Source organism: Castor canadensis, chromosome 7 (assembly GCF_047511655.1).
Source record: "Castor canadensis chromosome 7, mCasCan1.hap1v2, whole genome shotgun sequence".
NCBI lineage: Eukaryota > Metazoa > Chordata > Mammalia > Rodentia > Castoridae > Castor > Castor canadensis.
The window spans coordinates 50,499,214-50,512,019 of NC_133392.1; the positions used below are offsets into that span (position 1 = coordinate 50,499,214).

The 12,806-nt window shown below is 37.1% G+C and overlaps 1 protein-coding gene across 3 annotated transcripts in view; it reads right to left on the reverse strand.

The window, feature by feature from the left end:
- Nucleotides 1–12,806, reverse strand: part of LOC141424793 (uncharacterized) — a 352,524-nt gene that overhangs the window by 97,429 nt on the left and 242,289 nt on the right. For 2 of the 3 annotated variants that reach the window (XR_012449702.1, XM_074078899.1), the window contains exon 4: nt 2,519–2,632. The exons of the other annotated variant lie outside the window; for it this stretch is intronic. Coding sequence is in view for 1 of the 2 variants with exons in the window: in XM_074078899.1 (XP_073935000.1) it covers nt 2,553–2,632 (80 nt within the window). In the remaining variant the exon portion in view is untranslated. The remainder of the gene's footprint in view (nt 1–2,518; nt 2,633–12,806) is intronic. 3 annotated transcript variants of the gene reach the window in all.

A 12,806-nucleotide genomic window follows, 5' to 3' on the forward strand; every position in this document is an offset into this window, starting at 1 on the left:
ATTATTTGGTCTTTTCCTTAGGGTGACGAACTCATATTGGGCAGTAACAACTATCTCTCCAGGGGAAGTGCCTTTTATTCCTATAACAGCTTGCTATTTTGATCCTGTATGTTGCATGTAACATGTCTTTGTGTTCCATTTGAAAGCCCCTTTGGGGAGACCATGTGGTCACAGGAAATGTTGCAACCATAATGAAGTCACCACGTGTTCAGTGCCATCTTGCCACTCCCTAGGGATAGGAAACTCAATGATGATGCCATTTTGCCAACCTCTTGAAAAATTATAACTTGTGATTAAAATTCTCTAAAGTAATATAGCTTTTATACATGTTATTTGTACCACATTAACAGGATTGGACAAAGAATAGAGTGTTTGTGTTAAAAATCTGTTATAGACTACTTAAAAACCTAGCTGACAAGTCTGCTAAAGATAGTGATGAAGAAATGATTTCTTAAAGAGCACAGGGGGAGAGGGTGGGAGAGGAGAGCAGAGGGGAGAAATGACCCAAACAATGTATGCACATGTGAATAAAAAAAAAAAAAAAAGAGGCATGTGAGCACACAGCAAGACAGCAGTCACCTACAACCAAGAGAAGAATGAAACATACTTTGCTGGCACCTTGATCTTGAACTTCCAGCCTCCAGAAATGTGAGAAAATAAATTTGTATTTTTTACCATTGTTATTAATTCGTTTTTGAAATTCTTAAGTTTGAACTCAGGGCCTGATACTTGCTAGGCAAGTGTTCCACCACTTGAGCCATGCCACAGCATGAAAATAAATTTCTATTATGTAAGCCAAAAAAAAAAAAACAAAACAAAGAGTGCACTGTAAATTCATGTGATTGTTTTGTGTGTCATTGTATATGTTTTCTATGTATGTCTTTGTCTCCTAACAATTGTGGCCACTTAATTTTTACTGGTTTTTGAGCTCATATATGTGTACTTTGATATTCTTTGGCTTGTCTAGGTCAAAACATCTGTGTGTGTGTGTGTGAAGATGTCTTTAGGATGGTTCTGAAGATATTTTTATAAAATTAATATACACAACTGTCTCAAAAGTTAATCTAAAGTTCTAATCCCAATCAGGCCTGAATATCCTCTGCTTTAGGACTAAAGAAAATTTATGGATGATAATCTGCTTCATCCTATTGTGAGTGAAATTTACATTTAACTCTTTTGTAATTAGGTTTATTGACCCATGTGTTCTTATAGATTGCTATTATTAAAAAGAGGCTTAAATTTAATTTTCCTCATGAGTCTTCAAAGGTATAAGGTTGCTAAGAGTTTTGTTAAAAGTGGTGTTATCTAAATTTGGGTTTTTAGAAGGGTTATTTCAAGATACAAATTAAGGTCTTAAAGCTTATAAGTTTGTGTGTGTGTGTATGTGTGTGATTAGGGTGACTATAGTTAAAAGTTTTCTAAGATCAAAATTTAAGGTACTAATATGTGTTTGAAAATGGGCTTCTATTTCACCAAAATACCTGTTAGGGACTTTTGGTGCTACAGGCTGATGCAAAATTTTACCAAAATCAAACAAAAGCTCACCCTCCAGATGGGATGATAATCTTAATTTTTATAAGGGTCAACAAAAAGTTAATTACTAAATTATGTGTTCATTACCTCTTAATGACTAAGCCTGTTATTCTTGGGCTCTAAGGGCTATATGCAGGTCAACAACAACCCTGCGGTGTTTCCCAAACCATTCTGTTAACATCTGTAGTCCAGGATATGATTTTTTTATCAACATCCAAGACATGGTTCTGAGTCACTGGGTTTCCTAACTTTATGCTTACTCCCTTCTCTCTGTTTCTGTATCTAATCATTTGAGACATTTATTTTGTTGATTTACAAATTGTCTTCCTTTATATTATTATCTTTTCATTTTACATGTTGTTTTTGGTATTAGCCTCTTTGCCCAGTGTATAATAGTTCTGATGGACATTTGGGATCAGCATCCCATTAAGAAACCCTCATGCAAGAGTGGAGAGATGGGCCCTTAGGAGAAAACTAAGTAAAAATTCTTTTAAATGGTTCTAATGCTGCAAGTGCCTTGTACATGTATCTAAATGTTATAAATCATCTATAGAGTTAAAATGTATGCATGTAAACAGCTATCATTCTTTTATCTAAGGTACATTCTATCTAATAAGGTCTTTGACATTTCTGCTTTTTATGACAAATGCTAAAAGCTCTGCCATTTAGGCCTGATATCTGTTTGTCAGATAAACATTGGCTTACCTGACCTGACATTGGCTAGATAAACATTATATATATATTTTACAATTAAAGATTAAAGTAGGGGCTCTTTGGATTACTAACACTGCCTTCTCATAACCATGAAAAATTTAGGGTTTTTAATTGTTAGTACTGACAACCACTGACTTGTTACTTTACCTAACCAAAATTCAAGGTTTAAACTGTGAATAACCATAGTTACTTTAAGTTTGTCATTACAGTTCTGATCCTTCAGGAGCATTTACAGGCAAGCCCATGAAAAATGACTCTGACAAGTACTTACCTATCAACCAGGACAGACATCCTTAATATTGGGATCACTGTGTATTTTCCTTGTAAAAACTTTGTAACTCTTGTCTGCTGACACTACAGCAATATAAAGGTGTTGGTACATCCCCTATGGAACAGAGAATTAGATTTAATGAAGCCCAGCCTAAGAGCCATTTTTAAAAATAAATCTCTTTGTTGCTTAATTTGGCCAAAAAAGGTCACATTGCTCTGACTTTTGATCTGTTCAATGTGTTACTCCCCCTTCTCCATGGGACAAAATCTGACTTTCTGCAAGAAGCTATGACTTTCCAGGAGAAGCTACTCCTCCTCTGAGGGACGAAACTGCCAAATTGGCAGAATCTTCAGAGACAACTGTTCAGAGGAATAGTTTAAGAGGATGCAACTCCCAAGTGGTCAGCATCCCCCAACTTCTTAGAGGAACAAATGGCATTCAGCCACCTGAGACAGTTTAAAAAGACTTCACAAATAAGGGAAATTCTCCAGATCCAGATGGAATTAATTATATTAGACCTCTAAAATGAACCAAAGCTGAGAGATTTTAAAATGGAACTCTAATGCATGTGTGCTAATATTTAAGCCTTCTAGGCTTCTGGCAAAAGGCAAACTTGTGTCTTTGGCCATGACTTTCTCTTTAAGCAAAGTCAACATGACTTTCAATGGTATCTAGCTTCTACTTAGGGAAACTGTGAGTCTTCTTTCCGTGCAGAACTGACTCATGAATGTTTAACCTCTAATTGGACTGACACCTGCCCCCAGTACACCTGGCCCTTAATGTAAAAATGCCCATCATAATGACAGTCCATAGAGGGCCATCTAAAGGTTAAAAATAGTTACAGGTATAAACAAACACCTATAAAAATAATAACTGTAAGACTCTGTCACTTTTCAAAGTGAAAAAATAAATTCTTTATCATTCCTGATGCACCTGGCAGGGCCCTTTCTGATGCTTCTACCAATGTTCATGTTCAGGTCATGCCTTCTAAACCAAATTTATCTCTTCCAGGATAAAAGCCTTTAGGACCCAAATCATGAGGCAATGCAGCTGTCAATCTCTATAAATGAATGAGTTATCAATGAGCAACCCAGATCTCCATGAGAAACCTTGACTGGGCTGGAAAATAATTCAGACACCTTGTGTCCAAATGAGCCCCAAGGGAAAGATATAGGATAGACAATTTCCCCTTGTAGGTAGGGTCTGCTGCCCCTTGTCAGCTTGAAGCAAATGCTGAAGATGGACTGTCCCCCTTCAGCAACACCCAAAAAAGAATTTTTTGGAATATTGTCTCTCTGGGGGAATTTGAAGCAGACTAGAAGTAGGGAAGGTTCAGGACTCCCCACTCATTGATTACTGGTTCCTCCCTTCCCATAGATTAACGTAAGTTTTTAAAGTACCTAACAAGAGAAGCTCTTTCTCTGCTGGTAGACTCCACCTGGGCCACACCATGTTCCACTTTGTATTTCTCTTCCCTAACATTCAATAAACTCCATTTACACCCACGTGTTCTGCTTGGATTCTTCCATGCCAGAGAGCAAGAACCAAGATCATCTGGAAATACCTTTTGCCATTAACACTTTTTTGTTATCATATTATTTATGCTGCTCTGAATAGTGCCTTTTTTCGCCTACTCTTAGATTGTAAGATACTCATTGTAACTAAAATTTTTTCAAAAACATAAATTTAATGCAACTTTATTTGCATAATTTCATATTCTTTTATAACATGACATTGTTTATTTATAATACTCTAATAATCTTGATCCATCATTGAAGGCCTAAAATATTTGTGGAAAATTCCATATTTCTACCAAGTAAATCAAATGACAGATGATGGATCCTGGACCTCCCCGTTGAGAGAAACTAACTCACTTCTTTAGAAAAGTTAAAATGTTGGATAAGATCATTGGCCTTAAGAACTGGCTACTTTGCAGATTGTTTTTTGGCTATATTTGGGGTTGATTAATTCTTTCCAGAGTTGCTTCCATGTTTGAGGTCACTGCATTATAGCAGGAGTTCTAGTGTTTTCTGCAGGGAGGAGAAGAGGGAAACAGGGAAGAGGAATTGGTTTATAGGTCCAAATCTGCCCAGCTGTGGCGATTCATTGTGAAGTGTGTAATATGGGTGTTAGGAACTCTATTCTCAGTAACTTCTCTTATAATTATGATTAAGGGAAAGCAGGAAATGGCCTATAAAAAACATGGATGTCTATGAAGTAACTAAGACTTGTTAAAAAATACTTTGGAGAGAGAAATTGATAAAGTCCACCTTTTACCAAATAAAAGTTTGACATTTTTCAACTCCACAGATTTTGGGTGGGTAAGTTTGAACCTAAATTTTGTGTAGAAAGGAGGATAGATGTTCTAACCCAAAAGTCTAAGTAAAGTGTTGAGCATCATGAGTAAATGAATGAGTAAATGTCTCTGACCCTCAAATTCTCTGACACAAAGTGAATGTTGACCAATTAAATTCAGTTCAATTCAATTCAATTCAATTGAAGGCTCACTGTCATTAGTTGCCCCACTTCAAAAGCCAGCCACAATGGAGCAACAAGGCTACTCACACTTCTCTCTAGCTTGGCTATAAATATGGGGGTTCTCATGGTCTGTGTCCTTTCACATTCAAAAATGTATTAGAGAAACTCTCAAAATTCAGGAAAATGTTATACTTAAGATTACAGTTTATTATAAAGTTATGAACAAGCAGACAGATGAAGAGGTTTTTATAGGGTGAGGTATAAAAGGGTCTCCAGCACAAGAGCATCTGTCCCACTGAAGTAGGGGTGCACAATTCTCAATGTGTTTTTAAACGCAGAGTTCTCCAAACCCATCATTTAAAAGTTTCTATTGGTGATATCTGTTGGAACTATTGCAGGAATGGGGAGTGGGAGGGTTGGAGGAAAATGGTGGAGAGGGTGATTCAAGTATGATATATTTGATATATTGTAAGAACTTTTGTAAATGCCACAATGCACCCCCACCCAGCACAATAATAAAAAGAGAAGTCTTTATTGGGTTACATTTTGTAGGAATGATTAATTAATTTCTTGGTCATGAGTAACTGAGTTCAATCTCTATCCTCTCTCCAGAGGGAGAAAGGTGGGCTAATGTCTCCAACTGTCTAATCATGTCATCTTTCTAGTGACCAGTCCCCATCCTGAAGCTTTCAAGGGCCCCTCAGCCAAAAGCCATCTTATTAGCATACAAAATATTGTCACTCAGGATATTCCCAGGATTTTAGGAACTCTGTACCAGGAAATACAGACCAAATACATTTTTCACTTTATTACAGAATGAACAAATATTAGTTACTGAGCATCTTCTATGCATAAAGCAATAGACTAGATACTGTGAAGAATATGGTAATACATAAAAATTGCCTCTACTATGTGTTGTATAATTCATTTACTCTCAATGGAAATAGAACTATTGTGAAGGCTGCAATAATGGAAGGATAAATGCATAGAAAGTGAACTGGATCTTGAGTGATATAGGATCTTGGTAGGTAAAGAAGTGGGGAGAACATCTGCTATATAATTCCTGGGCATGTAGGGATTTATTATTCTTATTCAGTGTTGTAATGCTTAGTTGAGGATCATTACATGACAAGTATGTGATAAATACTTGTGGAAAAAAAAAAGCCTTGGGATGAGATTGGTGTGAAAAAGTAGAGAGTGTGCAATTGCACAGGAATGGTTTCAGATAACATATGTGGCATATTATGGGATTGACTTTTAGCGATCCCTCCTGTGGGAGCAATTGGCATGTAGAAGTAATTGGAGGCCAGAAATAGTTTGAGGCTAGATTGCAACAGTTTATGAATGACAGACTGTGTGTGAACCATTTGCCTATTAGTCACAGGGAACTGTTGATGGTTTGTATGTTAAAATGATGATATGATTATTTTAAGAAGAAAGCTGTAGCAGGAGTACATAGTAACCAGAAGGGAATAAAAGAGGAAATGATATTGAGTAGTCTAGGCATGATGGGTTGGTGGAATATGAGAGACATATGAAAATATAGATGATATATTTAATCAACCATGATTTTTTAAGCAATTTCTGTATATTCTATCCTATATGGGCTCTGAGACTTGAGACTAGATCCTACAAGTTCTTGAGACTGTCCTATAGCTATAGAGCAGATCTCATCAGCCAAGACCTCCTGTCTTTGCTCCCAAACACATTCGCTCTGCCCCAGAGGCAGCAGTTTCTACTTTGACACACTTCAAGTAGGCCCTTTAATAGGAATACTTTGATATCAGTTCAGATTCATCCCACAGGAGGGCTCTTGGATCTGCCTTTGACCTATACTCTGCAGCTAGTAGCAAGCTGTGCTCTACTCTCACATTTTCTAAACAATCTATTTTAATAAAACGGATTTTATGTAATGCATTTCAAATGTAAATTATGATAATATAATATCTGTTAATTGCATTATTGAATAAATTTTTAGAAGAAACTTTATTTCCCAGACATTATTGTGATGGACAAGCACATTTTACATTAGAAAGTAAAGGCAACACAATTTATCATGTCCTAGGTATCAATTGGAAGTTCCTTAATATAGACTATTGAAGATTTCTTTCTTATCTATTTATTTATTTACAGCAAGTTTAAGAATTTCAGAACACTTTTTTGGTTTTCTCTTTTAATCAGTATGGAATTAGGTATAGTTTGAAGTCTAGCATTTTATACTTCTGCTTTCTATAATTCAAAAGGGTGGGAATGCTGTGTTTGCCAAAATTGAAAAGTTCAAATTAAAAAAAAAATCATATGTTACAACATTCTGTCTCTGTTTTACGCTTAGTTCCTTCTTGGTAAGATGATGTGAAATGAAGATTTCTTTCTGAGTTATTCTAAAAGAACTTACTAGCAGACTCCAGATAGTTTCAGTGAGCAGATAATAGTGATAATGATGATGATGATGATAATAATAATAACAACAAAAACTTAAGGCTTTTCTGAAAAATTCTTGAAACATGGTTTCCTGCTTCACAAAAATGGATGAAGGATATTAGCATCTGGATTAACCAAGGTAATATGATGGTAAAGAAGGCAGAAAGCATAATGGGAATCATTAACAAAAGAAGGAGCAGTGAAATATAATAAACAAAGCTCTCCTTTTGCTCTTTCCTGGCTGAAAATTCAACAAAAGTATCATCCATTCCTGGGCTTATGTGCTCTAGCAGTTGTGAACATGTTGGAGGTGTGTAGAAGCAAGCAGGGAGAGCCAAAAGTTAAGCCTATAAGGGAGTTAAAGAAAATATCAGAGTACTTAAGAACATTTAAGTGTCTACTGGTCACAAAGGCCTTTGGATAAATATGAAATTATGACAGTGTTCCTCTACAACTTCTGTTTTTGATGTAACAGAGTGAAAGGTACCAAATTGACCCTCCTGCCAAGACAAACTATAAAATCTGGATAAAACAATAGTTAGAAGGCAGTGAAACTAAACACTCCCAAAATCAATGAACCAATAAAGAAACAGGGAACTGAACTAAACAGAACTTTTTCAAAAGAAGAAATTCGAGTGGCCAAAAAACACATGAAAAAATGCTCACCATCTCTGGCCCATAAAGGCAATGCAAATGAAAACCACACTGATTCCACCTAACCCCTGTTAGAATAGCTATCATCAAAAACACTACCAACAACAGGTGTTGGCAAGGATGTGAGGAAAAAAGAACCCTTGTACACTGCTGGTGGGAATGCTAGTTGGTGCAACCACTCTGGAAAACAATATGGAGGCTTCTTAAAAATCTAAACATAGATCTGAATGCAATAAAACTAGAACTCAACAACAAAAGTAAAGATAAAAAACATGCAAACAGCTGGAAACTGAATAACTCGTTGCTTAATGAACAATGGGTCATTGATGAAATAAAAGAGGAAATTAAAAAGTTCCTGGAAGTCAATGAAAATGAAAACACAATGTACCGGAACCTATGGGACACAGCAAAGGCAGTCCTGAGAGGAAAGTTTATAGCCATGAATGCATATATTAAAAAGACTGAAAGATCCCAAATCAATGACTTAATGATACATCTCAAACTCCTAGAAAAACAAGAACAAGCAAATCCCAAAACAAATAGAAGGAGAGAAATAATAAAAATAAGAGCTGAAATCAATGAAATAGAAACAATAAAAACCATATAAAGAATTAATGAGTTTTTTTTTTTCCAAGATGGCAGCTAGAGGGAAGAAGCAGAAAGTGTGCCTCCTATAGTGAAATCTTGGAAAGATACTGGAGACACACCTTGCAAGCAAAACCACCAAAAAGACACAAAACTTTGACCCCTCCACACCTCCAGCCAGCGTAGAACATCTCCAATTCATGTTAACAGAGAAACCAGGAGGGCCCCCAGGCCGCCAGTCGCCCACCCCAGATGGCTTGGGAAGACGCGGACAAGGTGAGCTTAGCGGTATGTGGTACTTCCACAGACAACCCTGGGCCAAATCAGCATAGCCCCCTGGACAGACCGACCTCCACCCAGGGAAAAAAGAGAAACTGAGTAATAAGCAATAAGAACAATAAAGACACATTGCAAAGAGGGTGGGGCACCCTGACCGATGAAGGGTGAGGGAGGGAATCCTTCCCAGAACTGTAAATAAACAAGCTGGGCAGGCTGGAGAGACTCCAGCAACCAGGAGCGGGAAAGCTTGTGAGAGTGGCGGAGGGAGGAAAACTCCACAGGAGGGAGGGGAAGACCCACTTCCCACGTGAGCTATAAACAAACACACCAGCCAGCAGGAGCAGCACCACTGCCCAGCAACCAGGAGTGGGAAAGCTTGTGAGAGTGGTGGAGGGAGGAAAACTCCACAGGAGAGAGGAGAAGACCCACTTCCCACGTGAGCTGTAAACAAACACTGCGGCTGGCAGGAGCAGCAGCACTGCCCAGTAATCAGGAGCGGGAAAGCTTGTAAAAGCAGCGGTGGGGGGAAAACTCCACAGGAGAGGGGGGAAGACCCATTTCCCATGGGAGCTGTAAACGAATACGCAGGCCTGAGAAAGCGGGTGCGGTGTCACCTCCCCCAGCACAGGAGAACTCTGAGTAAACAAAGCCTGTGGGGCCAGGTGAGTGCTAAGCTCACCCCTGAGATCTTCATAAAAAATGCCTACAGCAACAGCAGGCTGACAGCAGCAGGCAGGCAAGCCACAGCCACAGATACCATTCACAGAACTGTCTCCAGGCTCTTTTTTTTTTTTTCTGCTCTCTCCCTACCTCTCATGAGAAAATAACCGAAGTACACCTGCATGCTGAAAAACTTACTGAAACTGTATTGCATTTGAACTTGGGACACTTTGTGGGTTTTTTTTTTTTTGGTGCAGTTTTGTTCTACTTTATGTGTCCCCTTTGATGAGACAACTACAGAACAACATCAGAAGCACCACCTCCAGGATTGGAGACTGAGATGGACACCAAAATTATTAAGACCGAAACTTCATTGCATTTGAACGTGGAGGGTTTTTTTTAATTTATTTTTTTATTATCTATTTTTCATTTTGTTTTATTTTATTTTTATATATATATTTCTTTCATTTACTTATTTTTCATTTTTATTCTTATCTTTATTCTTTTTATTTTTTATTTTCAATCCTCTCTCTGTCTCTCTAATGCCTGTTCAACTTACTGTCGATTAGTACACTAATGCTCCCTGTTTATACCTTTGTAACTTTCTTGCTTGATTCTTTGTTTCATTTTCTCCTACTTGTCTGTTTATTTGTTTTTCCCTTTTCTCTAACTTCGTGCTTTCCATCTCCTCTCACCCTTCCATTCTAAATCTTACCATTGTTATTATTACAAGCTAGAAAATACTTAATTGCACACAGTACAGGGACAGTGACAACACCAAGGACAATGATGGGAAGACAGAAAAAACAGGGAAACCAGTTTCCCCACAGCAAAAAATTAGTACAGGAACCAGAGGGAAATGAAGAAAACAGATACTCAGATCCAGACTCCAACAAAATGAAGATAAACTATGCCAAAGAACCCAATGAAGCCTACAAGAATAATTTAAAAGAAGACATACTACAGGTACACAATGAGAATTTTATAGAGATGATACTGGATAGGGTCAACCAAAATGTACAGGAGATACTCAAGAAATTCCAAGACAACAAAAATAGAGAATTTGAAAAAGCAAAAGAAGAAATAAAGGAAACCATAGAAGCACTGTATAAACACCAAAGTGAAACAGAGAACACAATTAATAAACAGATAAATGAACTCGGGACAAAAATAGACAACATTAAAGAGGAAACCACCCAGGATATGGATAACCTCAGAAAAAAGAATGAAACAGAACTGCAAAACAAAACGGAAGGCCAATCCAGCAGAATAGAACAAACAGAAGACAGAATCTCAGAATTTGAAGATGAAATGGTAATCAAAGGAAAAACCAAAGAACTATTAATTAAACAACTCAAGACCTGTGAAAAGAAAATGCAAGAACTCACCGACTCCATCAAAAGACCAAACTTAAGAATCATGGGCATCGAAGAAGAAGAGGTGCAAGCAAAGGGAATGCGTAATATATTCAACAAAATAATAACGGAAAATTTCCCAAATCTAGAGAAAGATATTCCCATACAGATGCAAGAGGCCTCCAGGACACCAAACAGACCAGATCAAAATAGAATTACCCCACAGCATATTATCATTAAAACAACAAGCTCAGAAATTAGGGAAAGAATATTGAAGGCTGTAAGAGAGAAAAAACAAGTAACATACAAAGGTAAACCCATCAAAATCACAGCAGACTTCTCAACAGAAACATTAAAAGCAAGAAGAGCATGGGGTGAGATCTTCCAGGCACTGAATGAAAATAACTTCAACCCCAGGATACTCTACCCAGCAAAGCTATCATTCAAATAGATGGAGCAATAAAAGTCTTCCATGATAAGCAGAAACTAAAACAATATGTGACCACAAAGCCACCACTACAAAAGATTCTGCAAGGGATTCTGCACACAGAAAGTGAAACCCAACTTAACCATGAAAAGACAGGCAGCTCCAACCACAGGAAAAGAAAAAGCAAGAAAGTAGAGAGTAACCTCAACTTAGGTACACACAATCAAACCTTCAAACAACTAAGACAACTAAATGACAGGAATCGCCACATACCTATCAGTACTAACACTTAATGTTAATGGACTTAATTCACCCATCAAAAGGCACCGTTTCACGAAATGGATTAAAAAGGAAGATCCAACAATTTGTTGCTTACAGGAGACCATTTCACTGAAAGAAATAAGCATACACTTAGTATGAAAGTTTGGAAGAAGATTTACCAAGCCAATGGCCCCCAAAAACAGGCAGGAATAGCAATACTTATCTCTGACAAAGTAGACTTCAAACCTACATTGATCAAACGAGATAAAGAAGGACATTCCACACTAATAAAAGGAGAAATAGACCAAAAGGAAATAATAATCATCAACCTGTATGCACCCAATGTCAATATACCCAATTTCATCAAACATACCCTGAAAGACCTAAAAGCATATATTAACACCAACACAGTGGTTGTGGGAGACTTTAACACCCCATTATCATCAATAGATAGGTCATCCAAACAAAAAAATCAATAAAGAAATCCAAGATCTAAAATATACAATAGATCAAATGGACCTAGTTGATGTCTACAGAACATTTCATCCAACTTCTGCGCAATGTACATTCTTCTCAGCAGCCCATGGAACCTTCTCCAAAATAGATCATATACAGGACACAAGGCAAGCCTCAGCAAATATAAGAAAATAGAAATTATACTGTGCATACTATCTGATCACAATGCAGTAAAACTAGAACTCAACAAAAAAAGTAAAGACAAAAAACATGCAAACAGCTGGAAACTGTTCATTACTTAATGAACAATGGATCATTGATGAAATAAAAGAGGAAATTAAAAGGTTCCTGAAAGTCAATGAAAATGAAAACACAACCTACCGGAACCTATGAGACACAGCAAAGGCAGTCCTGAGAGGAAAGTTTATAGCCATGAGTGCATATATTAAAAAGACTGAAAGATCCCAAATCAATAACATAACGATACCTCTCAAACCCCTAGAAAAACAAGAACAAGCAAATCCCAAAACAAATAGAAGGAGAGAAATAATAAAAATAAGAGCTGAAATCAATGAAACAGAAACCAAAAAAACCATACAAAGAATTAATGAAACAAAAAGTTGGTTCTTTGAAAAAATAAACAAGATCGACAGACCCCTGGCAAACCTGACTAAAATGAGGAGAGAAAAAACCCAAATTAGTAGAATCAGGA